General features: G+C 36.1%; 1 protein-coding gene across 1 annotated transcript; it reads left to right on the forward strand.

The window, feature by feature from the left end:
- Positions 1–12,561: 12,561 nt before the first annotated feature.
- On the forward strand, positions 12,562–13,594 carry LOC131812906 (olfactory receptor 13C3). The gene has a single exon (XM_059142880.1). It carries the CDS (start codon positions 12,641–12,643, stop codon positions 13,592–13,594), a length of 954 nt encoding a protein of 317 aa, XP_058998863.1. The 5' UTR covers positions 12,562–12,640.
- Positions 13,595–17,185: the final 3,591 nt, after the last annotated feature.

Consider the following 17,185-nt stretch of genomic DNA (forward strand, 5'->3'; position numbering starts at 1 on the left):
TAGGTGAAAAAGACACATCCATTTTGTTTTCACTTTACCCTTAGTTGTCCCAGGATATGCTGGGCATTGTAAGCAATGGTAGTTAAATGTATATGAGCTGAAAGAAATCTTGACTGCATCTCTTATGAGCTCTGCAACATTATGCTAATTTTCTAGCTTCCCTCAGCAACTGTGTACTCACATATATTGGGGAGCATGTTCTGAGTTTAACTGTGATCACATATGCTAAGCTTATAGTATAGAGTAGGAACTTAAAACACATTTGATTCTTCCTTGGATCATAATTAGTAGCAACTAAAAGACAGTGAGACTCAAAATTGCATTCTGAGGGCACCTGATTCACATGCTAGGTAGGTGAGGGCTACACTACTTTTCAGATTGTAGGTTTCTTCATAAAGTTACCAATAGTTTCATCATACATTTAATAAAAGAATCCAATGATATGATACAGTGAAAGTTCTTTGCAAGATGAATGTAACATCCAAATGCTCAATCACTACTTAGCAGTAGCCTTGTGTGTGGTAGGCAGTATAACTAGACTTGGTGGTGAGCAAATGAAGTAAGTATAACATCTATTTTTCTCAAGACCATAGGATAGTTCTTTATAAAAATATTTCAAGTATTTCTTAAACAACTTAATTTTTTCCTTTATGATTTTGTAATTTTGAAGCTTCAAAGGAATTGCCCTATACTACTGCCTTTTCATTTTAGAAAGGAGGAAAGCAATGCTGAGAGAAGTTAAATGACTCAATTAGTGTCCTATACTTAATTAACTATGGTAGGATTGGCTATAAAGTTCACATTCTGAAACACTGTATCATCTTAGAGAAATGTGTTCTATGTTAATCTTACTGGTTTTAGTGATAATTGGAGAGAGGCTAACTTAAGTAAACTTGGAATCCAAGCAGTATGACTAACATATTGAGAATCTGACAACTGCAGATTTGATCTACAAGCTGAATTTCTGCTACAAATTAAAGCATTTAGCACAATGTAGGAACAGAGGGAGTAGATGCTCAGATTTTTTTTTTTTTTCTGGGACATTACTGTTAGCCAAGATTAATCCAAGTCACTAGTAATCAAAACAAGACAGGTTTAAGGGACCTGTGGTGGAGTTTTGCTCACACACAATCTATTTTCAAGTCAAAACTCACTCTGAAACTCAGGGGCATTAGGATAAAGGAGGTACTGATTACAATGATCCTGATCCAAGGAGCTTTCAGAAAGGGTTCATGGAAGAGGTAGTGTAAATTTATTTGTATTTATAGAGTTAGATATAGAAATCATATTTTTGTCTCAATTACTTGGAATTCAACAATTTTTTTAAAATTTTTATTTCTTTTGAGCGTAACGGTATTCATTGTTTTTGCACCACACCCAGTGCTCTGTGCAATCTGTGCCCTCTCTAATACCCACCACCTGGTTCCCCCAACCTCCCACCCCCGCCCCTTCAAAACCCTCAGACTTTTTCAGAGTCCATAGTCTCTCATGGTTCACCTCCCCTTCCAATTTCCCTCAACTCCCTTCTCCTCTCCATCTCCCCTTGTCCTCCATGCTATTTGTTATGCTCCACAAATAAGTGAAACCATATGATAAATAACAATTATTTTCAAATACAGGTGATATGATATCTCAACTATTTAAAAAATTTTTAAGAAATGTGATCATAGTAACTGTGGAAGTTGGTCAATAATTGCATTGCAATTCCACACGTTTGGGATAGAGAATTTTTTTTTCCAGCATATTATAGGTCCAACAATGTTCAAATTGTTTGGCTGCAGCGCACCTGTTCTGCAATGCTGTCTTTAACAATTAAAGAACACCAAATGGAGGCATCTATTGTTCTCAAACTGTCTGCTGTGAGGAGTGAAGGGAAGGCAGAATAAATGTTTTTGAAGAGGCAGGTGTGGCAAAAGAACACTGAATTTTATTTTAAAGTGCTTAGATTTGAAACCCAAAGATTTGGAACCTCTTTTTTTCATTCTTTAAATAAAGCCAGTTCCTACCTAAGAGCTTTGTTGTGAAAATTACTCAGCAATTGTCTAAAATTTAATGTAAAGCCTTATGACACTAAATGAAAGCTTGACAGATGGAAAAATTAGATATATCCAGTTAAAGCATATAAAATTGATATCTTACCCATAATTTGAAAGAAATTTACAAGAAAAGAAGGTGAAATATAATGTCATTTATGTACCTTTGAGCTTGAGGAATGGTTTCCTTTCCTTGATGTGAGTTTAGTCTTCTTACTTAACAGTTGCTTTGCTTCATAGCCTCAAGTAGTGCTCTCTACTTTTCCTGTTTATGTAATAATTTTCAGGATCAAGTGAGGGAATAGTAGTGAGATTTAGGTAGCAAGTAGGATGCTTGTAATTATTTTCTTCAAATTTCAATTTACTAGTAGTTTATTCCTTTGATAAAGCTGGTAGGTGAGTCTATTTAAAATATTCTCACACTCAGGCCCAGTTTCTAGTTCAATATCAGAAAAAAATATGTAAGATGATCTGTAAATTCTGAAGGCCTTTGTGGTTATCTAAGTGTGTGTCTACATTTTGAGCCCTGGAAACATTCTCCAAAAGACCAGCCATTAACCCAGTAGGCAGTTTAAATTCTTTTTGGGACAAGTCACAGAAGGATCCAATATTTGCAAAAGAGTAATGTTAAGAATGTAAACATGAAGGATTAAAAACTTCAAAACTCCAGGGAAAATGTAGTTGGATCCAATTATAACATATAATTGGTATATTTTTGTTGTCATACAACTCAAAATAAGAAATGTATATCACCATCTACATTACCACAGTATTTGATAATTTTAAGACTCAAACAGAGGGCACCTGGGTGGCTCAGTCCTTAAGCGTTTTCTTTTGGCTGAGGTCATGATCCCAGGGTCCTGGGATTGAGCCCCACATTGGGCCACCTGCTTGGTGGGGAGCCTACTTCTCTCTCTCCTGCTGCCCCTCCCCCTGCTTGTGTTCCATCTCTCACTGTGTCTGTCTCTGTCAAATAAATAAATAAATAAAATCTTTTTAAAAAGACTCAAAGAGAAAAATAGTACTTATATATTATCTGAACACTTCCCATGATTAATATTATAAAGTGCCTTCATTTGTATAGTATTTTCAAATACCTAATGTGCTTCCCAGCATACTACCATGAATTAGAATGTTGCATCCCCACTCTGCAATGAGTGCAGGAAATTTAGATTAGAAGAATGTAAACAATTTAAACTGATAGCTAAATATCAATAAAATGTTAAAAATGAACTTTATTTCCTCTCTAGTGTCAAGTTGAGCTTGAAACATATGTAGCAGAATGTAACCTTTTATTAAAAACAATTCCTCTTTGACTTTAATAACTAAAGTTTGCATTTTAACTCAATTTTCACCCCAGAAATGAATCTTCCTTTCTCAATATTTTTCTGTGAAAGCTTTTTTAGACAAGCCTATTTTGTCAAGTTGGTAATTTCTCCATAGCCTTCTACGTATTTCTTCTTTGGTTCACTCTAAATGCTGCAAATTATGCTCTTCAGGTATCTAATATTTATTGACAGATAATGATACAAGCAACTGAGTGGGGGAGAGTTATTTCTCCTGCACTTAACATGTACTTAATTTAACTAATCCTTATTATAATCATATGAGATACATTCTATTATTTTCATTTTAAAGATTGAGTGAGGGACAAGAAGATGTTATTTATTGCCCATGATATGTGTATGGGACTTAAAACTCCTTAATGGCAGAAGACTTTTTATTTTATTTTTCTGTATCACAGCACCATCTCAAGATGTACCTTCAGCATTGTGGATGCTCAGAATATATATTTGTAGGTAGATAGGCAATTTTGCCATATACATTTAGTTCCTCAAATGCCACTCTATATTTTGTATACTAGGAAATTATTTCACTTTAATATTGGAATAGTACTTTTCACTGAAGAACCACTGAAGAAGAAAGGATCCTGAAAGAACACGAAACTTGAGTCCTCTTTCCCTAGTCTCTTTCTCTGTCCCTTCAGCCTTAAAAACTTGAAATATGTATGTTTTATGTGCTATCTACATTTCTAATTGACATATAATGTTCTGTGAGCTAAAGATGTACATGGAGTTGACTTGATACACTTTTATGCTATACCATGAAAACTACTATAGTGTTAGCTAACCCCTCCATCACAGCATATGACTGTCTTTTTGTGTGTGGTGAGAACATTTAAAATTTAGTCTCTTAGGGCATGCGGGTGGCTCACTTGGCTAAGCATCCAACTCTTGGTTTCAGCTCAGGTCATGATCTCATGGTTGAGGAATGAAGCCCCATTTCAGGCCCTGCATTCAGTGTGGGGTCTGCTTCAGGTTCTCTCCCTCCCCCCCCATCCCTCTGTCAAATACATAAATAAAATCTTTTTTTTTTTTTTAAAGACTAAGTCTCTTGGCAACTTTTAAATATGTAATACAGTATTGTTGACTACAATTACATGCTGTGCATTAGATCCCCATAACTTACTCATCTTCTAACTGCAAGTGTGTACCCCCTGATCAACATTTCACCAATTTCCCTACCCTACAGCTGCTGGTTACCATCATTCCATTTCTGTTTCTAGGAGTTTGGCCTAAGTGATTTCATACAGTATTTGTCTTTCTGTATCTGACATATCTCACTTACCATAATGCCCCTCTGGTCTATCCATGGTGCCCCAAATGGCAGGATTTCCTACTTTTTTGTGGTTGAGTAATATTCCATTCTATATTTCTACCATATCTTCCTTATCCATTTATTGGTTTGATAGACACTAAATGTTGTTTCCATATCTTGGCTGCTGTGAATAATGCTATAATAAGCATTGGAGTGCAGATATCTTTTTGAAACCTTGTTTTTATTTCCTTTGGGTATATATCCAGAAGTGGAATAGCTGGGTTATACGGTAGTTGTATATTTGAGGAATCTCCATATTGTTTTCCTTGTGGCTTGGGGAATTTACAGTCCTGCCAATGGTAGACAAAGTTTCTTTTTTTTTCCACATCCTCATCAATACTTGTTTTCCCATCTTTTTGAAGGTATCCATTCTAATAGGTATGAGGTGATATCCTACTGTGATTTTGATGTGCATTTCCTTGATGATCAGTGCTATTGAGCATCTTTTCACATTCCTATGGGCCACCTCTATGTTTTCTTTGGAAAAATGTCTATTTAATGTGCTATTGTGAGTGCTGTAAATTGTGTAAGACTGATGATTCACGGATCTGTACCCCTGAAACAAATAATACATTATATGTTAATTTTTAAAAAGAATTATATCCAATCATCTCTAATAAATGTCATACCCCCCCCCCCCACAAGTCTATTCAGTTCTGCTGCCCATTTAAAACCAGATTTTTGGGCGCCTGGGTGGCTCAGTGGGTTAAGCCGCTGCCTTCGGCTCAGGTCATGATCTCAGGGTCCTGGGATCGAGTCCCGCATCGGGCTCTCTGCTCGGCGGGGAGCCTGCTTCCTCCTCTCTCTCTCTCTCTCTCTCTCTGTCTGCCTCTCTGCCTACTTGTGATCTCTCTCTGTCAAATATATAAATAAAATCTTAAAAAAAAAATAAAACCAGATTTTTTTAGTTGTTGAGTTGTATGACTTCTTTATATATTTTGGACATTAGCTTCTTATCTGATATACAGTTCAAATATATTTTCTTACATTCCATAGGTTACCTTTTCATTTTGTTGATTATTTCTTTTGTTGTGCAGAAGCTTTTTAGTTTGATGTAGTCCCACTTGTGATTTTTACTTTTGTTGCTTGTGCTTTTAGTGTCAATAGACTATTGTCAAGGAACTTTTCCCCTGTGTTTTCTTCTAGGAGTTTTATGATTTCATTGGTCTTTTTATTGTTTTGTTTTGTTTTTTTCTGGTCTCTAATTTATTTCTTCTCTGATCTTTGTTACTTTCTTCCTATGTCTAACTCTGGGCTTAGTTTGTTCTTCTTTTTCTAGTTTCTTGAGATGTAAAGTTAGGTTATTTGAAACCTTTCTGTTTTCTTTTTAAAAATTTTAATGTATGTATGTATATATGTATTTGAGAGCACACACAAGTTGGGGTGGGGGGAGGGACAGAGGAAGAGGGAGAGAGAGAATCTTAAGCAAACTCCTTTGCTCAGCATGGAGCCTGAAATGGGACTTGATCTCATGACCTGAGCCAAAATTAAGAGTTGAACACTTAACCAACTGAGCCACCCTGGCAATCCTTTCTTTTTTTCTTAATATATACATTTATTACTGTAATCTTCCTTCTAATAACTTTTTTTTTTAGCATCCCATAGATTTTGGCATGGGGTATTTTCCATTTTCATTTGCCTAAAGATATATTTTTTAAAAGCTTTTTCTTGACCCCTTTGTTGCTCATGAGTGTGCTGTTCAGTTTCCAGGTGTGTAAATTATCTAGCTTTCCTGTTGTTGATTTCTAGTTTCATACCATTGTGCTCAGAAAAGATACTTGGTATGACTTCAATCCTCTTAAATATTCTAAAACTTGTTTTGTGGCCTCTCATATGATTTATCCTGGAGAATATTCTGTGTGCATTTGAGAAGAATGCTCTTAGATGGACTGTTCTATATATGTTTGTTAAGTCCATTTGGTTGAAACTATGGCTCAAATCAAATGTATTGATTTCTTGTCTGGATAATCCCTCCATTGCTGAAAGTGGGGTATTAAAGTCTCTTATTATTGTATTATTGTTTATTTCTCCCTTTAGATTTGTTAGTATTTAAATAATATATTTTGGTGCTGTGATGTTGAGTGCATGTATATTTACAGTTGTTACATTTTCTTGATGAGTTGATCTTTTATTTTATTTAAATTCAGTTAATCAGCATATAGTGTATTATGAGATTCAGAGTTAGAGTTACAGTGATTCATCGGTTGTATAGAATACCCAGGGCTCATTACATCATGTGCCTTCCTTAATGCCCATCACCTAGTTACCCCACCTCCTCCCTCTCCAGCAACCCTCAGTTTGTTTCTTATAGTTAAGAGCTCTTATGGTTAGTCTTGCTCTCTGATTTTGTCTTATTTTATTTTGCCCTCCCTTCCCCTATGATCCTCTGTTTTGTTTCTTAAATTCTGCATATGAGCAAAATCGTATGATAATTGTCCTTTGGATTGACTTATTTTACTTAGCATAATACCCTCTAGTTCTCCCATGTCATTGCAAATGGTAAGATTTCATCTTTTTGATAGCTGAGTAGCATTCCATCACACACACATGCACCCCCACATCTTCTTTATCTATTCATCTATCAATGGACATCTGGGCTCTTTCCATACTTTGGCTATTGTGGACATTGCTGCATTAGGGTCCAAGTGCCCCTTTGGATCACTACAATTGTATCTTTGGGGTAAATACCTAGTGCAATTGCTGGGTCATAGGGTAGCTCTATTATGAAATTTTTGAGGAAACTTCATACTGTTTTCCTGAGTGGCTATACCAGCTGTATTCTCACCACCAGTGTAAGAGGTTTCCCCTTTCTCTGCATCCTCACCAACATCTGTTCTTTCCTGACCTGTTAATTCAGCCATTCTGACTGGTGTGACTATGTATTTATCTTTACTAGTATATTGTATATTTTTAATATGTTTTCATATTACTAATTAGTGTTCTTTCATTTTGGCTTGAAGAACTTTCAAGATTTCTTGTAAGGTGGGTCTAGTGGTAATGAACTGTTTCCTTAGCTTTTGTTTTTCTAGGAAAGTCTTTATTTCTTCTACATTTCTAAAGGATAACTTTACCAAAACTCAATGTTAATATATACAGTATACGTCAATAGATGTTCTTAAAACATTTTACTTCATTAATATGTTATCTACCTATCAGAATTCATGCCCCAAACTATCTGTTCTAGACTTTTTTTTTTGTGGCCTTAAATATGAATTAACTTTTGGCCTATGGATTTATTTATTTGTATTTTTATCTGTACTTCTTTTAATTCCAAAAAAGTTTGGCAAAGGCATCCTGCATGAAATTAACTAGTCCAAAAGAATGTATATAAAGTAAGCAAACAAATTAAATGACAATATTCTTAATTTACAGAAAATATATGTTTTATTTCATTTATGATATCTAGGTGACTTTTCAACTTCAGTATTTCATTTTGGTAATTATCATTTGAATAACTAATTTCTTACATTGAATTAACTCTCCTTTGGTGAGCATATTTTTGAACTAAAAAACTCACATCTCATAAGGTTAATTTTATTAATATTTCCCCCTGCTTCCAAAAGTTACATGAGTAGGAGAATGTCATTTCATTTTTGAGCTGTGGTTCAATCATAGTTTATTCCCAGAACCACTCTTAATTGGGTCTTTGAGACACTGTCCCTAACACTCCAAGAATTTTCTCCATTCCACAGATCTATCATTCCAACTTTAAATTGCTCTGGGAATAGGGGAATAATTACAACAACTGTTGCATAATAAATATTTACTCTTCCATATCTGCGGAATCAGGCATTGTTTGTTGAATCAGAATGCTGACATGAATACTAAGAAGAAAGTAACTGGGTCTTCTAGGATGTAGAAATAATTTATCAGTATATAGGTGAGTCTTTAATACCAAGACACTCTTTCAATCTATATTTAAAGCTATTATTAATATGAATTTGTAATGTTAATAATCTGGTACAATACAGATACCAATTTATTGTCAATAAAATACAGCGGTAAATCATTATTTTTTATAGTATTTCACTATTATTTGTATAATGTCTATTAATCCTTAAAGCAATTTCCTTATGCTATCTCTTTTCCTGATAATATCCTAGCAAGAAGAGTAGAGCAAGTATTTTTATCACTATTTTACAAATGAGATGACTGAGGCTATAAATTAGGAGCAGAGAACCTCAAATCAAAGACTTTTATTTTAGTTTGAGGCACTTTTCCCCCCATGCTAAACCCATGTCGTATATATATATTTCAACAAATATTAGATGATCCTCTATACTTATAGTGTATGAACTGTTAATTATCTGTGTAAGATGGCAGCTTGCTGGTACTTCTTTAAAGATACTTTAAAAAAATTAAGACCTGCTGCAAATTAAATATGACATATTGAAGTTTTCCTGATCCTTAAGCCACAAATACTACATAGGGTAATTGCTTAAGAGTTTAGGAAGTCAGCCTTTATGTATTAAGTCAATCCCCCCCCCCATCTATTATGTGCAGCCACTGTGTTAGGTTTAGGTGTTAGAGGGATGACCTAGACAGACAAGGTCCTTCTCCTGTGTCTCTTCTTATCTCACAATATAACAAGATAACCAGTTTAAAGAGAGCTGGGAGCAGATGTAGCGAGACAAGCTACTTGAGCTTGTCTTCAGCAAGACAAGCCTGGCTCAAGAAGGGTTTTAATTAGTGAGGGGTTTCCTGCCCAGGAGGGAAAGACTGGGAGAGGCAGGTTAGGTGGCCTCAGATGCGTTGTCTGGAAGTTGTCTGGAACAGGAGGCCAACAGGCTTTCCAGGCCTGGACCTTTGGGTCCTACTTGGAACATCTCCATGTAGCCTAGTAATGCAGTATGTTGCTGTTTTCTTCTTTTTTGCATTAGTGACTAGGTTGATTAGAGTGTTCATGTCCCTTATCCAGTGCATCCTCTGACCAATTTCTGATCTTGGGAGAATTTTGATTTATTATAAGAAGTAGTGTAGAATAATTGACCCATCTCTCTGGGCACTGTTGAATGAATATAGTCAATTTTTGTGACCCCAATATTTCTATTTTTTGCTAAGCATTCCCTTCTGTTTATAATTTCTATGCAATTTTGATGATTCCGGTTAGTCATGTTAATAATGTAAAGATAATGGGCTTTGGATCATTCCTCTGCTCATTATTCCAACTGAACCAATTTCAAGGCACATAGGATCCTGAAATAAGAGTTGGCTACATAAGTGAAATGAAGATCTTTCTTCCTCTCCCCTTCCTCTTTCTTTCCCCCTTTATGTTCTGGACTGAAGCTGAAAAAAAAAAAAAGAAAATTAACAATCTATTTATGGCTATTTTTTCAACTCTAAAATTGAGATTTTATTATTTTTTATTTTTTAAAGATTTATTTATTTGTCTGACAGAGAGAGAGCACGCATCCAAGCAGGGGAGTGGTGGGCAGAGGGAGAGGGATTGTGGGGCTCCATCCTAAGACCCAGAGATTGTGACCTGAGCTGAAGGCAGGCACAACCAACTGAGCCACGCAGGCACCCTAAAATTGAGATTTTTATATCCCCTTGTCTTTCTCTTCAGAGTTGAAATATTTCTATTGTGTATTCTTAACTAAAATTTTTATGTACTGAGAATTTGTTTGAGCTGGACTTTTGTTGAATTGGATTGCTGGCTCTAAGAAATACCTGTTCTACAGTAATTTTCCCAACTACTGTCCCATGACAAACGAAGTGGTAGACCGGGGCAAGAGTGGCTCTGCTGGAATTCTCAACACTCTTAGCCCATGGGAAGCCTAAATTTGTGATTTTGCCCCATGTCAAATCTGGTGGTGACTCTGGAAAGATCAGTTTTCACATCAAGTTGGTAATTAGTGACAATCCCATTAATCTACATACATTAATTCTGTGTTACATTTCTGATAAAAACTCTCATAAAATCATAGTATGGTGGCAATTTTTGGAGAATACTATTACCAGAGGATCTAAGCCCTCAACCCATGCTCTGTGCTTTGTAATGATGGACCCTTTCCTTACCAAAAGAAATGGCAAGTTCTCTGCCCAACCTTAAAGACTCTCTGTGTACCTTCTATGCTTTTCTTTTCAGGTGTGCTTGCCACCACCCCTCCACAGAAACTTCCTTGTCCAAAAATGTTGTGCTCTATTTACTCCTAACTTTGACTCAACTTCTCACTTTTGGGGTACCCCACTTCCCCTCTTTTCTTCCAAACTTTTCTAATTCCCATGCTTCCAGATCTGGCCCAAGTCTGAAACACTTCCCAACTTCTCCCTTGCATGATTTATTTCTCGTAAACTTCTTCCTTATGGGAAAATTGACAATTTTCACTCAACTCCATAATGTAATTATATTTATGATATGTTTTCATGTGTGCTTTTCCTATATCCCTAACTGAATTTTGGGCTTTGAAATGGCAGACACTTTACATTATTCTTTAGTTTATCCTTACTGTGCTTGGATAGTAGGTTGGCTATCCAACCTACTAGGTTTAAGGTAGGCTGTAGTAATATTCTAAAGTTATTATAGTAGTCTGGCACAAGTTTAAACTGCTTTTTTTCAAAAAATGTCTTTTAATAATTTTTTCTTAAGAGACTATAACAACATGATACAAATTTGAAGCTTTCTGTAAAACACAAAAGGATTGGCATTCCAATCCATAATAAGGCAAAAGAAAATCAGTTTAGATCAGAAAAATCTGGATATTCTGTCAAGTCAGTGTAGATTAAACCCTTGCTACTCAAGGGCTTTTAAGACCTTTGCATAAGTATCACCTGTCGACTTAGGAGAAATGGAGAATCACTGGAGCTGCCCTGAACTCTAAAACAGAATCTAAAATTTTTCAGGATACCTGGATGACTTGTATGTATATGAAAACCAGTAAAGCTATGAAACAGACTTTTTTTTTTTTTTTTTAAGAATCTCTATGTCCAGCGTGGGGCTTGAACTCATGACCCTGAGATCAAAAGTCACATACTCTATCTACTGAATTAGCCAGGCTCCCCTGTGAACAGACTTGATCTGAGCCTTGAGCTTCATTTTATTATTTACTATCTGGTTAACTCTGGACAAGCTCCATCTCTTATATTTGGAGAAAAAATGGGGCTAATGTAAAGAATGATTATATTTTGTAAAGCATACAGTGATGCATACACACACATATATGATTACATAGTAAATATTTAAACTGTATTACTGTTTTCTTAGGTTGACTTAAACAAGTCAAGATACACTGTGAAGTTACAGAATAAAATAAGTTAGAGACTATGTAATGTCCTCCAAAGATTGTGACATTCATGCAGAGTTGATCTCTGCAGTTGTCTTGTCCTAGGAACAGTCACATAAATACTAAGAGGGGGCTGGAATATGAGATCAACAACTAACTATATTTAAATAGACATTAAATCTTATTTTATGCTATTCAATATTCAATATTATTATTAAATGTCTATAAAATGCACAATTAACTGGCTAACATAAGGTATATAATGTCAGACATAGAAAGAGATATAGAGAGAGTTGCTGTGAACTGGTGACCATGATGTCATTGCTAAACCCCATTTCTGGTCCTTATTGAGTAGACTTTGCCATCTCCACTGCTTGCTTTCTGGGGCAAAGGAAGTTAGGCTCATAGTTGGTAATTAGTCAGGAGTTTGGGGAACCTTAACACACAGGAACATGTCGACAGCAGGAAAGGTTACTTCTGTATGTTTGTCTGGTCACAGGTAGAGCTTCGCATATTATCAGTGGGCATCAGCACTCCTGTCATTCCTGATTTCACTGATTCCTAGTTACATACGTTGTTGAAGATGACTGGATGTCATAGCGTCAAGCAAACACTCCTTATAACAGCATATTAAAAAATGGATTGTTCAGGTAATTTGTAACATTTGTTTCTTGGCAGTGAATATTTTGTTTTTGATCTTTGCTTAACATCCTGAAAGCAGATGACATGGATAAAATTAATCAGACATTTACATCAGAATTTCTTCTTCTGGGACTCTCTGGTTACCCAAAATTTGAGATTATTTACTTTGTTCTAATTCTAGTAATGTATCTAGTGATTCTGATTGGCAACGGTGTTCTGATCATAGCAAGCATCTTTGACTCCCGTCTTCACACTCCCATGTACTTCTTCCTGGGCAACCTCTCTTTCTTGGACATCTGCTATACATCTTCCTCTGTTCCCTCAACTTTGGTGAGCTTAATTTCAAAGAGAAGGAGCATTTCCTTCTCTGGATGCACAGTACAGATGTTCATTGGGTTTGCAATGGGGTCCACAGAGTGTTTGCTCCTGGGCATGATGGCTTTTGATCGCTATGTAGCCATCTGTAACCCTCTGAGATACCCTATCATCATGAGCAAGGTGGTGTATGTACTAATGGCTTCTGTATCATGGCTCTCTGGTGGTATCAACTCAATTGTACAAACATCTCTTGCCATGCGATTGCCTTTCTGTGGGAATAATATTATCAATCATTTCACATGTGAAATATTAGCTGTCCTTAAGCTAGCTTGTGCTGACATATCCCTCAATATTATCACCATGGTGATATCGAATATGGCATTCCTGGTTCTTCCGTTGCTGGTCATTTTTTTCTCCTATATGTTTATCCTTTATACCATCTTGAGAATGAACTCAGCCACAGGGAGACGCAAAGCCTTTTCCACCTGCTCAGCACATCTGACTGTAGTGATCATATTTTATGGTACCATCTTCTTCATGTACGCCAAGCCCAAGTCTCAAGAATTGCCTGGAGAAGACAAGTTTAAAACTTCAGACAAGCTCATTTCCCTGTTTTATGGGGTAGTGACACCCATGCTAAATCCTATAATCTATAGCTTGAGGAACAAGGATGTAAAAGCTGCCGTAAAATATCTTCTGAACCGAAAACCTATTAAGTAAGTATTTCCTATACAGAAAGTCCATGTCTTTGTGAATAGGCATAAAGATGTACTCATAGGTCAATGAGTAAAAACCTTTGCAGAAACTATAGTTAAGGAGAGCTATTTTTATTCTTCCCCTTCCCTAGTCCTCCTCAACTAGAATTACTGAGAACTGTAATTCGCTTTCAACTCACTTTCCAAAATGTGCTGATCTAGAGCTCACAAATATGGTGAATTCTATTAGGATCTCATCCTTGATGATATCTGAGATGAGTGTTTCTGGATATTTGTGTGGACACAAAATAGAAAATAATCACACATAGGTTTGGAAGTAGGCAAGGGTACAGGATCTGCCATTTGACACCACGTCAATGAGATTGGATAGACTATTCTTTGTAAGCCATAGTTACCTTCCTTGTAATAAGGAAATAAAACCCGGTTTCAGTGTCATTTAAGGTTGCAATAAATTGGAGAAAGCATCTAACAATGTGCTACTTCACAGTGTCTTAGAATTTCAGAATTGAAGCTAAGACTCCAGATTGAGGACTAAAAGTTACTACTAAGCATCTCTTTTACCATAAGCTAGTAATTTTGAGAGCTAAAGCCTCCTTCTGAAAGTCAATCTGCTAATATAAATCATACTGTGTTTGCCTTTCCCCATACCTATATAAAGAGAAGCTCAGGTCCAGGGAAGAAATAATTAAGAAAGTTGTCTACCTTATGGAGAGTGCACAATGGGTGGCAGGAGGCATTTCTCTATAGTCCCTGAGAAAGAGTGGAAAATTGTTTTTTCCAAGTCAAATTAAGTGAGGGTGTTGCAAAAGAGTCCTTTAAGGTTTTGGATTCCTACAAAGAGAGCCTGGCTGCTGGCTTGATTGAGTGGAGGCCTGCAGGGTTCTCGAGGCTGCCAGCTGGCAGAGGACCTAGTCTAGAAGTGGGAGGAAGGTGAGTATTCTCTGCCAGATAAAACAGAAATGTTTCAAACCTGACTGGGGTGTTCTTACAAGCTCAGAAGGAGTGGTAAAAACAATGACTGGGAAAATAAAATCAGTTCTTACATTTTCCAATGACTTGAAACTCTTCAGTAAGTCTTTCATGTTTTTCTTTTTCTTTTTCTTTTTCTATTGATTCCTTGTCTAGAAGGCCATTACTGAGAGAAGGGTTATCTTTGGGCCACGCCATCTATCTTTTCTGTCATCTCTTAGCCCACTGTGATAGCTGGGCTTTGACTTTATTTCCTACTTAATATTCCTCTTTCTTATTTTGTTTTGGAGCCACAATGTAACTCCCTATCTCCTACTCAGAGGCTTCATTCTTTGCCAGTCCACTGCCTTGGGTGACTTAAGTTTCTACCTAAATGATCTGGTCACTGAATTCTGCTCTTCTTGCCACTATCCCACCAAGAATGAAGTGTTGTCACTGCAGAAAACTTCCAGCTGCTGCTCCCTCTTCTGGGTTGAATCACATCAGTACTGCTTTTGGTTCTATTCAGAAAGGCATGCCCTAGACCCTGTGGGTAATGGCTTTTGAATTTCTGGCACTAATCTTCTCCTTCCCCACTAGAAGCCCTGCATTTGTATCTGACTCTTGTTTAAGTCTCTTTAATTTTAGATACGTGACAACAAGGTTTTAGGCATGTAAAAATGTTATTTATATTGTTTAAACCAGCTCTTTTGCACTTTAATTTTTAATTGTTTCCCACGTAACATCAAGAATGTTAGCATCTGGGGCACCTGGGTGGCTCAGTGGGTTAAAGCTGTGCTTTTGGCTCAGGTCATGATCTCAGGGTCCTGGGATCGAGCCCCGCATCGGGCTCTCTGCTTGGCTCCTTCCTCTCTCTCTGCCTGCCTCTCTGCCTACTTGTGATCTCTGTCTGTCAAATAAATTAAAAAAAAAAAAAAAGAATGTTAGCATCTTATATTCAGGCTTATATCAAGTTGAACTCTTCACCTAATAAAATATTCCGTAGGTATATAAAAGTGAATTGAATAGGGCTTTGACAGAAACAAGAATGATCATGTCTATCCATGATTGGAAAGGTAATAGATTCGATAAAGTTGTCCTCCCTGGAAAATCAGAAAATTTCAAAGAGATTGTTAGGTGTGTGGTTTCCTGATTAATAAATATTTTTTAAATAAAAAATTATTTTAAAATGTTTAAAGGGGTGCCTGGGTGGCTCTGTTGGTTAAGTGTCAGACTCTTGATTTCAGCTCAGGTCATGACCTCAGGGTTGTGAGACTGAGCCCCAGGTCAGGCTCTGTACTCAGCAGGGAGTCTGCTTCTCACCCTCTTCATTTCTGTCCCCCTCCATCCCCTCCCTGTGCTTGATTGTGCACGGACATGCATGCACACACGAGCTTTCTCTCTTTCTAAAATAAGTAAAATAAATTTAAAAATATGTAAGAAAAATGTTGCCTATTTACCATCTCCCAAAGATATCACTTTCAATATTTCTCTTAGTCATTAGTAGTTATAAATTTACCATGTTTTTACTTTGATGTACTATGAACCATTAAAGTTAAAGTTTTTTTTAATGTAAAATACCTATTGTTTCAAAGAATAAATTTTAACAGTTGAAATTCAAAGGGCAGATGATATGAACTTATTCTAATTTCTAGCTAAATTATTCTTAGAAATATATTACCCATCCCATTAGAAGAGTTTCCCCCAATGTTTACAGCTCTGTTTATATATATACTTACACATACATATTTATATCTTTATTTATCTATATATAGGCATATTTATATTTAATTTTTCTTTAAAACATACTTCTGAAAATTTCAATTTCAAATATTTAAAAAAAAAAGAGTAATTTAATAAAATCCCAGGTACCAATCATACGACTTAAATTATTACCAACATGTGGTCAGTCTTCTCTCATCATTATCTATCTTCTTCCTCCAGATTATTTTGAAGCAAATCCTGGACATAGTTACATAATTGGTTTACGTTTATATTTATAAATATAGAGACTTTATAAATATAGAGATTTCACCTTTTGGAAGACATAGACTATGAGCAATGCCTTCTCCAGTTGAATCTCCCAGGCCAGTACTGCACAACCGTCTTTTAGAACATTTCAGTTAGTGTTTGTTTATATATACAGCATGTTGCTATTAACTGCTTATTGAGTTTGAGTATGTAGTTTGTACTCCAAAGATTGATTTCCCCATGATACTATAATACTAACCACCAAATATACTTTAGAGTATGCCAAAGAGCTTCCCATGGGCTCCCTTTATATCAACCATTATGTTCCCTTCTTTCCACTTTTTGTTTATTTTTACCCAGGTTATCCTCCTTGGGGTAGGACTGTTGGATTCATCTATAGGGCGAACCCATGATGCTAGCAGCAATTAAACATGGCCAATGATTCCCCTTTTCTAGTCTGTTCGTACGGTGGATAAGTATAAGCATATAGGTTTATCCCACTAACCAGGTAAGAGAGAGACAAAAATAATTAATGAAGAGTATCCAAAGGGGAAAAAAGACAGTCTCTTCAACAAATGGTGTGGGGAAAACTGGACAGCAACATGCAAAACAATGAAACTGAGCCACTTTCTTGCCCCATACACAAAAATAAATTCAAAATGGGTGAAAGAGCTAA

This window comes from Mustela lutreola, chromosome 12, assembly GCF_030435805.1.
Source record: "Mustela lutreola isolate mMusLut2 chromosome 12, mMusLut2.pri, whole genome shotgun sequence".
Classification (NCBI taxonomy): Eukaryota; Metazoa; Chordata; class Mammalia; order Carnivora; family Mustelidae; genus Mustela; species Mustela lutreola.

Coding starts and splice junctions, on each gene's coding strand:
- LOC131812906 (XM_059142880.1), top strand. CDS start 12,641: ATGGATAAAATTAATCAGACATTTACATCAGAATTTCTTCTTCTGGGA.